The sequence below is a fragment of the Colias croceus genome, chromosome 25 (assembly GCF_905220415.1).
Source record: "Colias croceus chromosome 25, ilColCroc2.1".
Lineage (NCBI taxonomy): Eukaryota > Metazoa > Arthropoda > Insecta > Lepidoptera > Pieridae > Colias > Colias croceus.
This window is the reverse complement of record NC_059561.1, coordinates 7075150-7095866: the sequence shown is the minus strand read 5'-3', so window position 1 is coordinate 7095866 and position 20717 is coordinate 7075150. Positions and strand designations below refer to the sequence as shown.

At 31.8% G+C, this 20717-nt stretch overlaps 2 protein-coding genes and 1 non-coding gene across 3 annotated transcripts; 2 read left to right on the top strand and 1 right to left on the bottom strand.

The window, feature by feature from the left end:
- Positions 1 to 1203: 1203 nt before the first annotated feature.
- LOC123703242 (chymotrypsin-1-like) lies at positions 1204 to 5378 on the top strand. Its single transcript, XM_045651182.1, has 6 exons — positions 1204 to 1302; positions 2348 to 2534; positions 3261 to 3507; positions 3816 to 3962; positions 4381 to 4479; positions 4964 to 5378. The coding sequence occupies exons 1-6, from the start codon at positions 1260 to 1262 to the stop codon at positions 5063 to 5065; spliced, it is 825 nt and encodes a 274-aa protein (XP_045507138.1). The 5' UTR covers positions 1204 to 1259; the 3' UTR covers positions 5066 to 5378.
- Trnal-cag lies at positions 1825 to 1908 on the top strand. The gene has a single exon. It is a non-coding gene; the product is annotated as a tRNA-Leu (tRNA).
- Positions 5379 to 6444: 1066 nt separating the features above from the next.
- LOC123703241 (vanin-like protein 1) lies at positions 6445 to 20396 on the bottom strand. The gene is made up of 9 exons (XM_045651181.1): positions 20301 to 20396; positions 13284 to 13370; positions 11545 to 11631; positions 11022 to 11164; positions 9851 to 10041; positions 9334 to 9468; positions 8838 to 8993; positions 7939 to 8077; positions 6445 to 7563 (listed from the first exon to the last, which is right to left on the bottom strand). The coding sequence occupies exons 1-9, from the start codon at positions 20355 to 20357 to the stop codon at positions 7182 to 7184; spliced, it is 1377 nt and encodes a 458-aa protein (XP_045507137.1). The 5' UTR covers positions 20358 to 20396; the 3' UTR covers positions 6445 to 7181.
- Positions 20397 to 20717: the final 321 nt, after the last annotated feature.

Below are 20717 nucleotides of genomic sequence, written 5' to 3'. Positions count from 1 at the left end.
AAGGCAAGGTTTTAGAAGACAGGTAGGTACATGAAAATTATTGCAGTAAAATAATTAGCAGATTATAAAGGAACATTCTGGTTTGTTTTTCCAGGGCAAGCTTTATTATATTAAATAATTACTGCCTATCAAAAAGTAAAAAATACCAGACTTAGCAGGTATTTCTCGTCAACATTGTATTATAATAATTACCTAAATTTTTTGAAGAAAATCTCATATTTATTAGTAAATGCCATCCTCATGAAATTCCATTCCTGAAAAAGTTAATTAATTTTCCTATATTAAATTTGTAAGAAGATTAATGTAAAGTACATTATACACTACAGTACATTAGTTACTGTTTTATATATACTAAGATACTGCCAATCATAAAACCTATTCATTTAAAAGACGAGATCTATCAATGTAGAGACAGTAAGGGCGGTTACTCACGTACGTGCCGCAGGGGCAATCTGCAATATTGGAACAATATCGGTTGGTCGGCGGTCGGGGCTATTTCAGTTGTTCTCTACATTGCCTCTGCTTGCCTATACACATCACAATAATTAAGGGTCTACCTAATTCTAAAATTGCCCCTGCTGCAGGTACCTACCTACGTTTTCACCGCCATAGTAGATATCTATAATCTATACCAGTTGCAGTTGAATGAAAATAAATCTTCATTGATATGTACCATTAATTTAAATTCCATATTTTATTGATTTATAAACAAAACAAATAAATAAAGAGAGAAACTATTACTTAAATGTTCTTTTTTCTGTATTTCTCGTCGTCGTGTCAGCCGTGGGACGTCCACTGCCGGACAAAGGCCTCCCTATTGCTATGGATATAATATAAAAGCTATTTATTTATTTATTTATTTATTTATTTCATAATAACAAGTAATTAACAGGTGTAAAGCCCAAAGCATTACATGTTTAGTTTAAAATAAAATATTAAAATAGGATAAGTTTACAATTTTCATTGCGAGCAAGTCGTTTACCAATTTTACCGAGCGCACCAAGGGGGCGTTACGGCCAGACACAGTTCTTACACCTTGCTGGACGGCAAGGAATATTATACATATAGGTAATTCTTAGTGACTAAAAAGAAATTATTAATCCGTTTCATCTTATTCAAATATAGATAGGGGTCCATATCACACAGTTATTCAGAGCAATTAGCTTTCACATATTTGTGCGTATTTACCATATATTTGAATTATTTAAAACCTTCATATATAAACGGTTTATCAGTGTTTTTGTTTAGTTTTTTACAAAATGTTCCCTTATATTGTGATTTTTGCTGGTGCTCTTTTACTTGGTAAATATATTTTAAATGTTATTAATATGATAATATGTTGTAGTATATCTATTGGATGTGATGTGTTGTATATATTTAGTTGTTTAGCCGACATCAAGGTATATTAAAATATAATTATTGATTTATGGTTTTATAGTGGACTTATATTCGGTTAACATTCTCGCAGTTCACCATTATCATCATCATGTCCTAAAAACCTACTTACGTATATGGTTTTTTTTCGTAAAATTTAATCAATTTCTTGATACTTCTATAAATCGCTCGGTTTCAATAGTTGTTGATTTTATACAAACATTAATTAATTACATATCTAATAACTATTATAAGTAGATACAATTTTTTATTTTATGAATTGATATAGATTTATTTTCATTGTGGCTCGTCAACGCAGAAAATTAAACTTGAGAGGAGACTTAGCAAAAAAAGATATTTTTTTTATCTAAGTTAAATATTTATGTAGAGAATGACGTAATTATTATTCTTAATTAGAAATAGTAGCGCTATTTCAACACACCGTTTCAAGTCAGGATGGCCGAGCGGTCTAAGGCGCTGCGTTCAGGTCGCAGTCCACTTCTGTGGGCGTGGGTTCGAATCCCACTTCTGACATAAATATTTTTTGTTTTTTATTTTCTTCTAAAATAATAATACAATCTTTTCCTTTTTGTTAAACATTATTTGTAAAACAATTAAAATTATCTTTTTTTTTCTTCGCTGCGTGATACATGGTCCTTACGAATTAAACTCTACTTAAAATATAAAGGTTTTATTTATTTTATTGAACGCGCTAATCTTCCGATCCACTTGAATTGGATCTTTCTTTTAGTGTTGGATAGTTCATGAATCGAGTAGGTACCTACCTAAAGCATATTATAACATCATGCCAATAGGAAAGGTGGAGCAATGAAAAATGTTAAAAAATTGCTTTTCAGGGCAGACGACGTTACGTCGGTCGCATTTTAAATCCATTATAAGTGTATTAAAGTTAATCACAAATCCGTTAAAAGTCTTTAATAATCTTCCTAAAATGTAACATATTAATTTCCAGTATCAGCAGAACTATTCTCATCACAAGGCACCCGGGACGACTGGGAGCGGATAGTAGGGGGTAAAAAGGCCGCAAACGGTTCCGCACCCTACCAGGTGTCGCTTCGCACGTGGGGCGTCCGCCATTTTTGCGGCGCGTCTGTCATCACGCCTAAAGTCATTTTGACAGCTGCGCATTGTGTTGACGGGTAGGTTATTATGCCTAGCATGGATGGAAAAATTTTTTTTTGGCATCGCTCAACAATATTTCTGGAAACTTTGATTATTTATGAAATTTAAATAGATATTCTAGCAAGGCATCGATGCAAATTGCATGTAAATAAAGACAGACTGATGAAAAAATCTATAGTTATAATCGTTGTAAAGAATTCTCCGACGGAAATAAAAATAAATCTTATTCATTATAATTATCATCCAATTTTTTTTTGTGAAAATGATTCGCATATTCCTATTCCACAATATACAGAAACAACCAGTAGCGAAACTTCATACAAACGGTCGAAATGGATCACACAAGCAAGCGTGTTTACATGAATACGTGTTTGTATGAACTTTCCTTACTGGTTGTATCTGTATATTGTGCCTATACCTTAACTTTTATTTAATTATTATTTCATCATTGTCAACCTACACTCGTTCCACTGCTGGACATAGGCCTCAGTCATGGCACGCCATTGAGCCCGGTCGTTTGCTCGTTGTCGCCAGTTTTGACCAGCAACCTTGCGGATGTCGTCACTCCACCGTGTAGCAGGGGGTCCTACGCTACGTTTACCGAGCCGCGGTCTCCACTCTAAGACATATTGTGTGCCCCGGTGGTTGTCCGTTCTGCGGCACATATTATGACCACATATTATTACCAATTATGGCAATTATTATTTATCAATTATTAATTACCACTAATCAATTATTTCCAGGCTAAGACCACAATACTTCAAAGCAATAGTTGGCACGAACCAACTCCGAGCAGGAGGTCAATCCTACACCATCCGTAAAGTGGTCAAACACGAAGATTACAATGACGACCTTATTATCAACGACATAGCGATCATTTTCACTGAACAAGAGATACTGTTCAATGAAAGAGTGGATGCTGTGGAACTAAATGATGAACCTGTGGAGAAGGGAGAGGATTTGTTGTTGACTGGTTGGGGTACTACTTCAGTAAGTATTTAATAAGGAAATAAATATGTCTATACTTTCAAGTTACGATATATGAGTAGGTACGTTGGAAAGTGTATTTTTAAAATTTTATTAAAGATTTTTACAGGAATATTAAGTAAAAACTCCTAAAAACAATCAACGCGTTTTTTTACAAAAACAACTTTGTTGTTTGAAATGTTTTTATTTTGCAAGTACTTTTTTTGCTTTTATATGTTGTAATATTGATTGTCTTTATGCAGCGTATACTTAGCGGTAAAAAATCTTCAAAAAATCACGTCATTCCATTAATATATTATTACCGATTTCAGTACCCCGGCCATCTACCCAACGACCTCATGCAGTTGGACCTTAAAGCAGTATCTTATGAGGATTGCAAAGAAGCCCATCTCAGCATCAACGCAGTGTTTGAAACCCAAATCTGCGCTATGACGAAGGCTGGGGAAGGCGCTTGTCATGTAAGAATAATTTCTTCCCAACACACTTCAATAACACTTTTTTTCCCAAATCAACCAGAATTACTAACCTAGACTGAAAAAATCATGATTGATAACGGCTAAAAATATGTAATTTACCTACCGAAAATTAATGCTATCGTACGGGATTAAAATTTCGGTTGTATTTTACCTGTGTTCTAATATTTCTCTTTATCTCTGTTGTATATTTTTTAAACATATTACATACACTAACATTGTATTGTCTTGTGTTTGTATTATCTGAAATTTAACAAAATATTTTATACCTTCCTCGAGAACCACGCCGTCCTTTGGTAAAAATAGAAGGAAAATCGGTGTGGTAGTTTTTGAGATAATTCCAAACAGACAGACAGATAGACTTTGTTCTAATGAATAGTATTTACTCTTTCTAATATTACAGGGTGACTCTGGCGGTCCTTTAGTAAGAGAAGGTCGACAAGTTGGAATCGTATCCTGGGGCCTTCCATGTGCCAAGGGAAAACCAGATGTTTATACTAAGGTATTTCTATTGTTTAATGTTATATAAATTACTAGCTGCGCTCCGCGGTTTCACCCGCATTGCTCCAGTCCTGTTGCTCTTAGCGTGATGATATATATAGGCCTTCGTCGATAAATGGGTTATCTAACACCGAAATAATTTTTCAAATCGGACCAGTAGTTCCTGAGATTAGCGCGTTCGAACAAACAAACAAACCAAACTCTTCAGCTTTATAATATTAGCACAGTATTACAATATTATTTCCATTGTAATACTGTGATATTAGTATCTATAGATAGTAAAGTAGTATATGTAGGTATATCAATAGCATAAAAAATACGAAGCTTTATCTGTTTGACGGATCATGTCCTAAATATAGTATTTCATGTCTGACTTGGTAATGTTGATTCAAAATTACGATCTTAATAATGTGTGGGTAAATTGTAATATTTCCATTTTTCACTGATAACTGTGTAGATATCATATTTTTCTTTTATTTTATCAGGTCGAATCATACATGGACTGGATAGAAAAGACGTTATTAGATGATGATGAAGATCATTGGATGTTCGTTTTACGTAAAAGAAGAGGCAACAGACACTTTTGATTTCGCTTTTAATTACTAACAAGGCTGTTATATTAGTATAAAATAATATGTAATTATTTAAACGGTATTATAGTATCTGTAATAGTATAGATTTTATATTATGATAAAAAATAAATAGTTACTGTCACTTGCCAACAGATGGCATAAAAAATCTCATGTATTTATTGAACTATTGTTTGTTTATTGATTGGTGAATATTTAAGGAAATGTAAATCTATAGAAAATATTAGAATTAATTACAATTTACAACTTAAATATATAATAAAATATATAAATATTGTATAGAAAATAAAATGGATGATCAGTTTAAAAACGTGTTTTATTGAACTACATACCTGTAATAATTGAGGGAAAGTATCGAAAAACTTATTCCTGCAATACTTTACAAGTTTCTATTAAACAAGGAAATAAAACAATGTTATAATAAAAACTCATTTATATTATAATTTATTACCAAAATCACACATTTACCCTAATATCACAGAGATCAGAGATTATCAGTAAAGCTTGATCAAAGTAGTATTTAAGATTTTGATAAATTGTATTTTTAGTAAAGCTAAATCTTTTGAATTAGGTATATACGTACAGTCAACAACAAAAATTTACAAAATGAAAATTGTTTAGAACATGTCCGTTATAAACCCATGTATGAAAAGTTAAAACCTATTATTTATTTCAGTCTATAAAAATTGTTTCAGTCATTTCAATGTTATGAACTTTTGCATTTATAATAGGGTTTTTGAAATATTGGGTATAATAAAAACCGTTAAAATTAAAGTATTGAAAAACTTTTTTTGCAGACTGTACTAGTGAACTTGTAAACTTTAGCGCAAATGTGTACTAATTACAACCTTAAAGTTAATTTCTGATCAAGCTTCAGATAATGATTGATCGTATCCTAAATACATACATTCACAAAATACAAAAGTATTGTAAATTGTAATACATATTTTGTTTCAGTCTCCACATTTGGCAGCTTCTAAAATATGTATATTAGAATTCTGTTGAAAAAAAAAACTTTCACAATTTGCATAATTGAATTTTTGAGTAACAGATAAACAAACATTTTGACTTAAATTTTATATCTCTACCCATATAAACCTGAGGATTTATAGTATGGACACAGTATTACAATATTTCCTAGTCTTCAATTATTATTGAAACCAGTTTTTTTATATATTTTTTCCAACAGACTTTGAAATATAGGTATATCTAAGTAATATATTAAAAGCATGCAATCTAACAAGCAATAATACCACAAAATAACACATAAAATTACCTTGTAATCACAAAAAATGTTTCAAAAAGTTAACTTTTTTCAAATTCATATAAAATTTTAGAGAGTTAGATAATTATTTTGATTTTATTGGTATCCAACCCTTATTCTAACGTGCGATTCAATAATTTACAAATATAATAAATTGAATCAAATTTTGTACAATTATCACAACGGTTCTTAAACACTGGAAATAATATTGACTATGCAGATATTACAACTTTTAATAAAAAAATCAATTCGCATTTGTTATTGACCTGTCTATACATTATAAATGCATCATTTTTTAACTCACGGTGTTACGTACAAGGGCTCTATAACAATGCTTATAATATAGATAGCATGCTATAAGTTTATAGAGTTTAGAACATTTAGAATTCTTTGAAATATTAAAAATATTGATATTGCCAATTCTTAGCTTCTTAGGAAAAAATTGCTCGATGTTGATATTTCGCGTTATTTCATTAAAAAATTATTTTTTTTTACACACCCATCCACATTATAAAATAACCTACTTATATCCTCCTTAGAATTCTAGACATATAAAAATATAAAATTTTATCAGTTGAGCACTTTGCAAAAACAACTTTATAATAAATTACTTCATTCAATCCTTGGAAGATCCCATCGTTTATACATTTTACACAATATATATTTTCCATGAAAAATTGGAAAAAGTTATTAAATTACAATTCAAATACATAATATGAATCTGGCGGCTAACAAGTGCGAGAGAGATAGCATGCTATTATTCTCCAAAGTGCAAGCGAGACAGAAGAATCATTTAAGATTCGTTCATTTATTAGCACATGTTATAGTTTAAAATTTAAATACTATATTTTACATCATTTCCAAAATATATATAGAAACAACCAAAATAACAATCCTCAATCGAATCCAGACATAATCGAAAAATTCTTCAACATTTTCACTTGAAATATAATTGGAAAATTCCAGGTTTTCCGATGAATTTTTATTATTTTCCGAAACAAAATCACTTTCATATTCTCGACTGAAAATACCGAATCGTAATAAATTATCTATATTATTTATTTCTGCATTTACCTGCATATGTTTTTGTGTAAGTTGTTGTTCGAAATCAAAGTTGTTGATTGTTGTTTCTGTTGTTGTTAGGAAAGTTGGGAATGGAACGGCGTTCTTACTGAAGTTGCCACTAATTGTGATTTTCTCGAAGTTCACGTTTGTGGAGTTATTTTCTGATCTGAAATAATAGGATTTTTTTTTGTAAAATGCGATTTTTGTATAAGTTTAACATTGCGTAGCGTAAGTTGTACTTAACAAGACAGAACAAAGAAGATAAATTATAATTTGTTTTACATACATAGTTAATATTACCTATTATTTTTATTTTGGTAGTCTGTATTTTGTTAAAAAAGTACATATTTTTGGATTGACTTTTACATTTTTTGTTAGGCCTAAGTATTTATAGACCTGCAACTCGAACATAGACATCGAACTATCATCTAGATGCGATTAGAAAAAAAAATAACACAGTGAAACTCTATAAGTACACAGAATAATGCTTAAAACAAAAAACTATTTCTAAAGAAATATTTGATATTTAAAATAAACTTACTGTACAAAACAAGATCGCTTATACAATCCCGCACAAGCAACCAGCGCACAGCTCTGCGATCCGACTATGTGACCGCGCCCTATGTTGAATAAACCGTCGTATGCTACTAAACCGTATGTTAAGTGGTTATGTTTTGAACCTGAAAATAAGAAATAATATTTTAATTAAACTTGATTAATTGTTATTATGGTTTGTTGTGTAAATAGGTTTAAATTGTATGACATCCATACTAATATTACAAATGCGAAAGTAACTCTGTCTGTCTGTCTGTTACTCAATCACGCCTAAACTACTGAACCAATTTTCATGAAATTTGGTATGGAGATATTTTGATACCCGAGAACGGACATAGTCTACTTTTTATCCCGGGAAAATGACGCAATCCCGGAAATCCCACGGGAACGGGAACTATGCGGGTTTTTCTTTGACTGCGCGGGCGAAGCCGCGGGCGGAAAGCTAGTAAAAAATAATCGCGGTGTTTGGCGCCAATTTAGCTGTCAAGAATCGTGACAATTTCTTTTTTTTTTTCAATTAAGTCAAAATTGTGTGACATTTAAAAAAGTAATACGCGATTTTGGCGCCAATTTATCTGTCAAGAATCGTGTCAATTTTTTTTTTCAAGTTTTTCAATGAGCGAAGACTTTTTTCCAGTGTCAAGTTAAAACATCTCAAAGTGTGACACTTGATATTTCAATATAAAAAAGTTAAGGTTTTTTTTCATTACTACTCATATTATGTGCTCATATTATTAGGTAGGTACAAAAAGTTATGAAGTTATGACTTATTAATTGGTTTTCTATTTAAATAGACTTATGTCACAAAGTGAGAAAAAAAATTAGTTATCCATTGAAATTAACGTTTTTTTTTAAGAATTTCAATTAATTTTTTTATATCCTTACCCTCAGTCTTCACATAGAACTGACAGCAGAATTGTCCATGGCACACGCTTTCCGTATACCCGTGGGTACTGCGGTCCAGGTCCAAGGGCCTGATGATGTACTGTCTCCAGTCTTCGGAGACCGTGTTTGAGGGGCTGGTTGTGATTTGAGGGTGGGCTGGAATATACAGAAAATAGAGTTTGTGATGTAATTCAAGAGGAGTTTAGATACTTACGCATTTTTAATATCACCAAAATTATTTGGAGATGTTTTTATCAGTAAGTAAATAAATATAAGAAAATATTTTTTTAGAATTGTGATTCTGATAATATTACTTATAAATAAGTACGTATATTTGAATAGGTATTATTTTTATTCTGTAAAGTCAGTCAACCAGACATGATTTTTTTAATAAATATGTACCTATCCTTATTGGATAAGTGGGTAGGTATTTATTAAAATAAATAAAAACGGTAGTATTATGCGCATCATAAATTTTAAAACATAAAATACCTACCATTTCCCGCTTTTTCCAGTACGTTGACGATAATGTTGCCATATTTCGTACTCGTTCCAGTATTGCCATGAACACCGTTGGTAGAAATTACATTAGCTTTAGTAATATATGCCCAAGATGACGCGAAGTGTGATGCTGAAATAAAAATAATATACTTATGAATAATATTAGTGTTTTTAGGTAAGATATTTTAAAAGAACAAAAAGATTCACAAAATATGATAGTAACGTCAGTAAAACGACAAAAATATATGATTCATTATTAGATAGAATTAAAATTATTATATTTTTAGTATCTTTGAACTATGAAGGCCTTGGAGTTTTTACTACTGTTATAAAAATATGTATTTAAAAATGCTGCAAAGTATAGGGAATTGAAAAAACTTTAATCTGTCATCAAAAGTCAACTTACAGTTATCTTACTTAATGCATAGATTATTTTTTTTTAACTTAAGTTTAATTTAATATTTTATACAAGTGCAAAAACACTTAAAAGTTAGCAAAAATAATTTAATTACCAGATAGAAATTGATTCTCATGTCCCCAAGCACCCAAAAGCACATAATTCTTCAATGCCATATCTTTTACATTTTTCACAACGAGATCTTCTTCCATGATTACTTCGAATTTAACTCCAAAATCGGTGGAAAAAGTCGCTGTGTTTGAAAATGTGGTATTGCAATTTGCGTTGTTCAACGGTTTTCTATAACTGTAAAAAAACAAATACATACATATATAAAATTCTAATGTCGCTGTGTTCGAAGTTAAACTCCTCCGAAACGGCTGTACCGATTCTGATGACATTTTGATAGATAGAAAAATTTGGCACAATAGGTAAACCAAACACTCTCTTCAGCTTTATAATTATCGTATAGATTATCAGCTTGGTTTCGTCTGCTTTGTCTTAAAGTTAAAAAAATATTTACTAAAAACCTCGAAAACCACTATATCTATCAATTAAAAATACTGCATCAAAATCTGTTGCGTAGTTTTATACAATAGAGTGACGGAAATGACTTTGTTTTACACTATAATATGTGAGTGTAGTGAAAACTATAATAAATCTAAATAGTTAGTTACTAAAATTTTAAAGGAAAATTACAAGGAAAAATTATTCATTACGTAATGATTTTTACAAAAACATTGTATTGTTTCTATGGGAACCTCTCAAAGAACATCGCTAATTAGAGCTAATTAACATGTATGACCTAGGTATATTAGTATTTTAAAGTTCCCATACGAAAAATTTTAATATTCAAAATGAAATCTACCATTTTGACTTCATATTATAAAGAGGAACGATTTGTTTTTTGTATGTGCCCAAAAATTACTCTATCGATTTTAATAATAATCTTTACTAATATCATAAAGCTGAAGAGTTTGTTTGTTTGTTTGTATGTTTGTTTGTTTGAACTTTAACATTAATCTCAGGAACTACTGGTCCGATTTGAAAAATTATTTCAGTCTTAGATAGCTCATTTACGGAGGAAGGCTATAGGCGGCTATAGCTTCGCCCCGCGGGTGAAACCGCGGGGCGAAGCTAGTTTAAACATAAAAATAATTTACCTAGCAACATAGGCGAGCTATTTTTATTTATTTTTGTTCACAACACAAGGGAGCGAGGTTATGCCATGATTTTTTTTAATTTCCTCCAAAATGCTAAAGCTAAATATAGATAATCATACTTACACAGAGACAACATCGCCACGTCTATCAAAAACCAAATTACTCCTAACAAAATCGTGTCCTTGTTGGCATTTTATTCTCTCATTCACGTGCGTCACGACGTACATCCGAGCTGACTGCGCTGCATTTGATACTGTTTTCACTATCTGAAAGATCGATATTAAAATTTGTAACCACGCCCACGACATGTATAGATATTTAATGTTACATGTGAATTATGAAACAGAAAACTCAAACTCAAACAATTATTTTTAAACCAGATTGTAGAAGTTTGAATACGACACCTAGTACCGCCTACGTAAAAATAATTTTCAGTTCCTACAGATCTAAGATTCGATAAGACTGCCTTTACAATATAATATAAAGATATATTTATTTTTGTTTGGTGTTAAAGGTCAGAAAAAATAAAGAAATTGCGGGAAAACTTGGAAAAATTCCTGTATATTACGAATATGACGTAGCTTGGAATACGTTTGAAAAGATGCTCCAAATTTCATAAAAATTAAGGTTTCAATTAAAATCTCACCTCATCATAATTATTAGCACAAGGGCCACATGACTCCAAGTCCGTTTTGGACAAAATTTCTTCTGGTAAAATCAATATGTCAGCACCCTGAAACAAAAAATAGTAAATTTATGAATTTTAAGAAACTACCTATAGCGAAATATTTTTTTTACAAAAAACTAAACCGCCTTCAAAATGTCAGAAATTTAAATGAGACACTCGGGAGGCACTAGCTATCAAATAAAAAAAACATCAAAATCAGTTCACCCAGTCAAAAGTTCTGAGGTAGTTGACAAACTCACAAAATAGCAGTCAAATTGACAATTATTAACTGCGTGCTTTTTATCATGCCTGTTGAATATACCTAAAAACCTAAAATCTATCTTTCTAATATATATAAATCTCGTGTCACAATGTTTGTCCTCAATAGACTCCTAAACCACTAAAATTCGCACACCATGTGTAGTTCGATCCAACTTGAGAGATAGGATAGGTTTTATCCCGGAAATCCCTCGGGAACGGGAACTATGCGGGCTTTCCTTTGAAAACGCGGGCGAAGCCGCGGGCGGAAAGCTAGTTTATTATAAAAATAAGACCGTATCGAAAAAAATATATTTTTTATTGTTAAAATATAGGTAGGTAGGTAATCGTGTTGTTCGCCTATTTTTGTAACGTTGGTACTTGGTGTTTTATATTTTACATTCATTGCAAATAATTGCATTAACACATCCACGATATCACTATAAAATAAATTTTTTATCAATGCAAGTATTGCGTTATGCAAGCAGATAAAACATTTATGTATAAGCAGATAAAAATATGGAAAATTTTACACACTTCGTTTTATGCATGCTAATAAATATATTTTTAATAATTGTGAGTTTTTGTACTATTTCAAATGTTAATTAAATTTTAATGCTTGGATAAGTAGTCAATGGTAGATGTATTAGTATCTATACATAATATTATAATGCTGAAGAGTTTGTTTGTTTGAGCGCGTTAATCTCAGGAACTGCTGCAGCTGGTGTGATTTGAAAAATTATATCGGTGTTAGATAGCCCATTTATCGAGGAAGGCTTTATGTATATCATCACGCTAAGACCAACAGGAGCAGAGCAGTGCGGGTAAAACCGCGGGGCACAGATTGTAATTAAATAAGATCAATTTAGATCCTAAATACTGGGTATCTAAACATTTTTATACAGGTTTTGGCAAATCGATTGTAGAAAGAGATGTTATGATTTTGTAAATGCATCTGTCCCATACGCTAGGGTTGCCACCCGTTCCTTGTTAATCTTGTAATTAAATCTTCTAATATCTAATATCTAATATATATATTTATATTATAAAGGCGAAAGTTTGTAAGTATGGATGTATGGATGTTTGTTACTCTTTCACGTAAAAACTACTGAACCGATTACAATGAAATTTAGCACACATATAGAGGGTTACTTGGATAAACACATAGAATAGTTTTTATCCCGGAAATCCCACGGGAACGGGAACAATGCGGGTTTTCCTTTGCAAACGCGGGCGAAGCCGCGGGCGGAAATCTAGTATTATTATATTTCGCACTTTATATTTGAAAATAAAGTTTATGAAAATACTATATATCAAGTTTATTATTTACCTAAGAAAAATATTTTTAAAGGTATAAATAAATAACACCCTATATTTATATTGTGTTTTTTTTTCTTCAGCAATCGATAGAATATAATATTATACCACAGACTAATAATAATATACTAGATTATACTTACCGATTTAACTGCTTCATGTATCAATGCCTCATAATGATTAACATTAAATTGTTTTGTAGAATCCACTATGGCCGCTTTGTAGACATCCTGAAAATTAATTAAATTAATTTTATTAATGACTAATTACTTATTAATAACTTTTTTATAACATGAAGTTTAATAATTTATACAAAACTAGCTGTTGCCCGCAGCTTCACCTGCGTGGAAAAGACAAATTTTCATGGAACAAACTTTCATCGCCTATTTGATCCCCTTGGGGGATGAATTTTCTAAAATCCTTTCTTAGGGGACGCCTACGTTATGACATCTACCTGCATACCAAATTTCAGCCCAATACGTCCAGTGGTTTGGGCTGTGCGTTGATAGATCACTATATCAGTCACCTTTGAGTTTTATATATATATACTTAGATAGATAGAAACTTATTTCATATATATAGGTCCAATTTAATTTCCAGTTTAAGTTTTCAGGTTTTATTATTTGTTTCAACGTTACGGTGCGTTAGTCAATTATTATTACAGATTTTCATTTTCATGCACATTATGTATTTAAATTATTTAGTATGATAGTAATGCTATCTATGTATTAGTTATTATATTATATGCAATAATACATTTCGTTTCAAAGAAATATGATGTAAACAACATAGCGTGAGATAAGGTCCTTTTGTATCATTATAATATTATTTGTTATTTCCGCATAAATATATAAGTATCTTCTAACCATTTACTAAATGCAACAACAATCTATACAACAATACAAGCAAATAAATTTTCTTACTTTGTTGCTATGAGAAACTACATAATATTAAACCGATTATAATATATTTCCCGTTTCAATACCTTGGTACAATTCCGTGTTTGACAAACACCGTATTATTTTATTCTTATATACCTATGTATAAATCGTCAAATTATTTTCTGTAAATTCCAAAAAAAAAATATTTTTTTACGTAATACTTACCTACTTACTTAAATTGCATTATTGCATGAGCAACGACTACAAGATATAAAGATATTTAAAAAAAAATAATCACAATGACTATTAAAAGTTATATGTTATTGTAATAGAATAACATGCACATTTAATTAGATTTCAATTGTATATTATAATAAAATTGACAACAAAAACAAAAAATGACACAAAAAATATAGAATTACCGGCTAAAAATTTAATAATAACAAATGCATTATGAAATGCGTTCGTTGACCCAATCACGCATTTCCCGCGTGACGTATTTTATCTCTCTCTAGCACATTTGAAAGTGTATAGTTGTCCTTGTCCCTCGTTGGGGTGTCCCTTAACCTATATTAGGGACGCTCAGATCACGTACGCACTACATTAAAATGACATAATCTTTAAACTAGATCACAGATAATATAATACCTATTATGTAATATACTAGTACATACTACAGATAATCTATAGATTAATTCATATTTTTAGTACATATCAAACAAAAGAACGAAATAGGTATTTGTTTTGTATTTTTGTTTATAGACTCAAATTTGGTTCCGATACTTTTAAGACTGTAGTAAAATGGGTCATGTTTTATTGACAAACCAAGCAAGTGATTAATCTTAAAACAAACTATGTATTTACAAACAAAAACCATTTTTGCAATGATGGAAAAAGTTATATATGATAGTGGAATAATATGAAAATAATATTATGTTTATTGTTCGCACTTGGCCGGTATCATTGTTTACATTTCATCTTTTGATCATTTCTTTGAAGGCAGTTAATTTAAAGTATGTAATTTTAAAGTGAAGTTATATTGAGTTATTTATGGGACAGATAGGTAATAGATCTTAATACAACATAACGAATAAAATCAAATGGAAGTCATCATTTAATTTAGTCGAGAGTTAATTTCCTTTTCAGATTATCTTGGATTTATACTTTATAGCAAATGCGCTTATAAGTTCTTACCCAACTGTACAAAAAGGAGGGTTATTTTTATGTATTATAATAATGCAGTTCGATCAAATAATAGAAAACAAATGGCTACATTTCTTCATACACTTACATTTTGTTGTTTAGGCTCATAATTTGTAAATAATACAAATTTTGCACTAGAAAATTCAATTATTACATTGATAAATTATATAAAGTATGTACAATTATTTTTTTTCGCCAGACGTGCAGACGTGTGAATTAATTTTATAATCTGCATAAGCTGACCATAGATATAGAAGACGTCAGTAGAAAAAGATTACGATTTTACAAAAAAACAAATTGAAAGGGGTGAAAGAGGACGTAAGATTTTTTGTTAGAAAATCATTTTAAAAAACATTATTGTTATTTAGTACTAGCTTCCGCCCGCGACTCCGTCCGCGCGGATGTCGGTCTTCGCGTGGATGGAAATAAATTCTCCATTTTGAGTAGGTACCTCTGACAATGAAATCTTATAAATATCTATTGGATTTGGACCCAATATCCAAATACGGCTAGGCCTATAATAATACGCAACGTGTGTTCGCGGTTCTACGGAACAACGTCTATGGATAAAACTGAAAAAATAAGATTAATTTTTTTCTACGTATTTTCAGGATAAAAAGTATCCTATTTTACGCCCAGGATAATAAGGTATAATTATACCAAGTTTCATCGAAATCGAACCGCTAGTTTTCACGTGATGCCTTCACATACAGACAGACAGACAGACAGACAGACAGACAGACAAAAATTTTTTTAATCACATATTTGGGTTTGGTATCGATCCAGTAACACCCCCTGCTATTTATTTTTTCAATATTTTCAATGTACAGAATTGACCCTTCTACAGATTTATTATTTGTATAGATAGCGCCCGGCCAAAAAGTAGCGTAGTGGGGGAAGTTTGCGCATCAAGTCTTAGTACATTTTTATACGCAAGCCGGGCGCTATAGTATTCTTATAAGTAGGTACCACAGAACTATAGGTACCTACTATTAGTACCAGTTAGTATTATATTATCCCACCAAAAACATAAATGTAAAATTTGGAGCCGAGTTCAATCGTTGACTTAATTTGCCAAAAAAAGAAATGAGATCTAAATGTGTGCCAAGTTCTGCAGACAGTCCAGAAATTTATTTACAAAGATGTATTAAGTTCTTAGGTTGACTGAAAACTCAATTGTTTTATTTTCCCTTAGAGAACAATGTTTATTCCAAAATATAACTTTTTAAATTTGAATAATATAATTATTTTCACAAAGCAAACAACTAATGACCTATTGAACCCCATAATTTGATGAGGCTAGTTTTACATACTGTTTATATTTTGTGAGGTTCTAAAAACTAGCCTCATTAAATTATGGGGTTCAATAGGTCATTAGTTGTTTGCTTTGTGAAAATAATAATAATAATAATAAGGGCGTAGGGATGTGACGACCCCATCGCCCACGGTTGGGATATCTATTGTTTACGTGATAATAGATATTCCACCCGTGCAATCAGTCAACCCGCAGGACACCTTGTGGCGGGGTTTCGGGGAGTAGCGACCCTGCGGGAACCGAGTGCTCCCGGGGGAGGCCCCTGTCTTCATCTCCGGCTTGCCTTCACCGGCCGGTCGGAGTGAAGCCTGACGAGGACAGGACCCCCACCTCTGGCTTGCCTTAACCGGCCGGCCAGAGTGGAGTCGCGAGAGCTTTTAGCTCGAAGGGTGGATGCGAAGCGTAAGTGGCGAGTGGGCACGTGATGCTGGACCCTCAGGGAGCGCGTGATCGGAGTTTAAAGTCCAGGGACGCCTCTCCACCCTTAGCTGCTCACAATATGTTGCCCCCTTGTCGCACTATTGCAGCGACTTGTTTCGGGGGCCCATACAGTGAGAGGGCGAGTCACCACCTGCCACCATATTTTTACTTTCTTTTAGTAGAAAGGCAGGTGCCATAGTTTCCCATAGTCCCCAGTACCAGTCCATTTAGCATCCCAATCCATAGCCCAATTATTAAATTTCCATACCCTGCAATAGTCCTACATCGGCCGCGGACTGCCTAGGGCTGTATCTCTATAGTGCAGTCATGGGCAGGCTGCGGCTGGTGTCCCACAACACATTAAAAGTCTCGAAAGGGCCTCTGCGTGTTGGATCCGTGTCCCCACGTAAGCCTTCCAAAGATCCGGGTACCGTCCTTCTGGTGGTACCCGAGTATTATGGAAAAGAGAAACATAATAATAAAATCGTCTTTATTTGGTTCTCACAACATTAAAAGGTTACAAAAACTTAGTAATACTACACAATGTATAGTAGAAGATAAAATAATTATATTATTATTAATTATTATTAATATAAAAAAATAATTATATTATTCAAATTTAAAAAGTTATATTTTGGAATAAACATTGTTCTCTAAGGGAAAATAAAACAATTGAGTTTTCAGTCAACCTAAGAACTTAATACATCTTTGTAAATAAATTTCTGGACTGTCTGCAGAACTTGGCACACATTTAGATCTCATTTCTTTTTTTGGCAAATTAAGTCAACGATTGAACTCGGCTCCAAATTTTACATTTATGTTTTTGGTGGGATATCATTACTTTTTGTACAGAAAATTACTCTGCAAATTTGATTTACTTTATGAATATAATACTTTTTATATACGATTTTTTTAATTTTTTTTGGGGTTTCTCTGTATGGTTTATTTAGTATTATCCTTACTAATATAATAAATGCGAAAGTAACTCTGTCTGTCTGTCTGTTACTCAATCACGCCTAAACTACTGACCCAATTTGCATGAAATTTGGTATGGAGATATTTTGATACCCGAGAAAGGACATAGGCTACTTTTTATTGCGAAATATGTACCACGGGCGTAGCCGGGGCGGACCGCTAGTTTTCTATATTTTCTTATATGTTATGAATGTCAGCGCACATTGCCCCGTCATTATCTGCAATTTTTTAAACTCGTTTTCTGTGTAAAAGATTACATGATCTTCCAAACATCCAGCGTGAATTTGTACACACACTATTACCAAGATGCAAAGATCGTTGTAGAAGAATCGTCGCCTTACTCCATGACATTACGGTATTGCCATGACGCGATCTTAAAATTTTACTCTAAACGCGCCTAAAGATGTTTCACTCATATTAATATTACGCAAATTATATCATTTCGACCTTCGACGAAGCCTTCTTCCATTACACCATTTATGGTAATTATTTTTGCATGCTTGTATTGGCTGAACATGTTTGTGCTTTATTAATATAATTGTATCACCATTCACCATTGAATACCATGTTTAAAGTAACATTAAGATTTTATTTATTTATTTACACTGAAATTAAAACTAAACTAAACAGTAAACACTCATAAATAAAGAATAAATAAATGTGAATATGTAAAATTATATATTATTTTTAAATGTATGAGCAATATTTTTATTACAATTTTATTTTATTTTACGTTTAATAACAGTTTTGAATAAAGAAATCATGCAATCGAAGTAATCCGCCCTAGCGATACTAGCGCGAGTGAGTGTGATGTCAGAGGCGCTTCGAATCTACAGATGTTTCGTCCTAAAATATGTAAACTTCAATAATCTATATCTCAGTCATTTATTGATGGATTTCAAAATTTTTTTCGGCCACTGATTAGTTTTGATCTATTTTTTAAGACTAGTAAGGTGAATATACTATTTTCTTTTTTTTTAAACTTTTCCATTTTTCCATACTGTAAACAAAATTTATGTCATTGAAAAAAAAATTTAATACAAATAAATTCAGTATTTTCTGATTTTTTCCTTTGTACACTCACTATTACCTAGTTGATTACAAAATTTGAACTTTCTAGGTCATCTGAAAGTGGGTTAGGTTTTGTATATGTCTATAAGTCAGTCAGTCTTAAAAATTGCGATTTTTGGATATTAATATCTACGCAACTGTTTAATCTGTATTTATGAAATTTAAGGTTCTTGTTTATCTTGAGGTCCTCTTGATATGTACCAATTTTGGTTTATTTAACTTAAATAGTTTTCGAGTTATAAGGGGGTGAAAAGTGGCTCGAAATGGTTCGTGTAAATATACACACGGCTGCTGCTCGCCAGTTCTCTTCGCTTGAACTCGGCTTGACACGCTGCCGCGTGTCTAGATCTATTGCCTAAATTCAGGTCTCCACTACAAGCTAAGTACTTAGTACTTAGATAATATAATGATACTTAGGTTTATTTAGGGCTTGTAGATTACGTATCCTAGATATCATTGACCGGTCAACCATATTTTCATAATAACCTACTGATATTAGAGATAAAAGATACTAGAGTTAAATACGAATTTTCTTTCTTTTAGTAAGTAGGTAAACACAGATAATTTGAGTTTTCTTACTTTTATTAGTTAGTTATTAGTTATAGCGATCAAAAGCTTCTGTTAAATAATTAACAAAAAAAGAAAAGCTTATCTTATTACTAAACTTACAGCTGGTTACGAATAAATAAAAACATAATATCTAGATTAATTATTATCAGCGAATTTTTGCTCACGGCTGAACTGCAGGTAAAACTTCGTTATGCACCTAACTACCTAGGTACCTACCTATGATGAAGGATTAATAATGTGGTTTTATATTTAGTTTTATTATTTTTATTTATTGTACGATTCACGTATAGGTACTTTATTTGTAGATAATGTAGTTGAGGTGAGATGCTATTGTTTATGTTTCACGTGATTTTAAATGAAAAAAAAAAATCTTATAAGTAGGTATTAGGTAGGTAGTTAGGTACGTAGTGAAAAAATATTGTCCTATAATTTTAAAATATCATTGAATATACATATTATATTATCCTTAAAAATGTTCGTAACTATATACCTATAATATTAAATAATAAAATTCTGAAAAAATTGTTTCACACGCGCACCCTATTTGAAATTTAAATTCTAAAAGTATGTATCTTTCTTCTAAATAATATCCTTATTTTATTTTAATAACTACGAATTAAATAACAATTTTCCCACCGCGTCAGCTATTCTCAAACTGTTCAAAAAATATCCAAATTTTTTTTTTGCACAAATCGAAATATTTTTTACAAAACATTTAAACTTACCCCACTAAAAGCCGCTCCAAAACACAGCGCAAACACAACATACACACAAGAGAACATTTTTACAACAACCGACCGCTTCGGCGTCCGACGCACGTGTGCGGTAAATCATCGGTAAATACACGACTATGAAATATGAATCCAATAACAATCACTTCATACAAAATGCACTCGATACATCAGCTTATCACATTATACAATGCTTGTTTTCAACGCGATGTCACCAACACTGTAAGGACTAAATCAGCAATGTAATGTAAATATTTATTTGTGTCGTGACTGGTCCCTTTTGTGTCTACGTGCGCGCGCATGCGTGATACGCCGCGCCGTGCATCGTTCGTTGACTCATGAGCTAGGACCTTATACGTAACGTAAGGCTGGTTGCAGAGCTTGCCCGACCGTCAGTGCGTACGTCAGTCG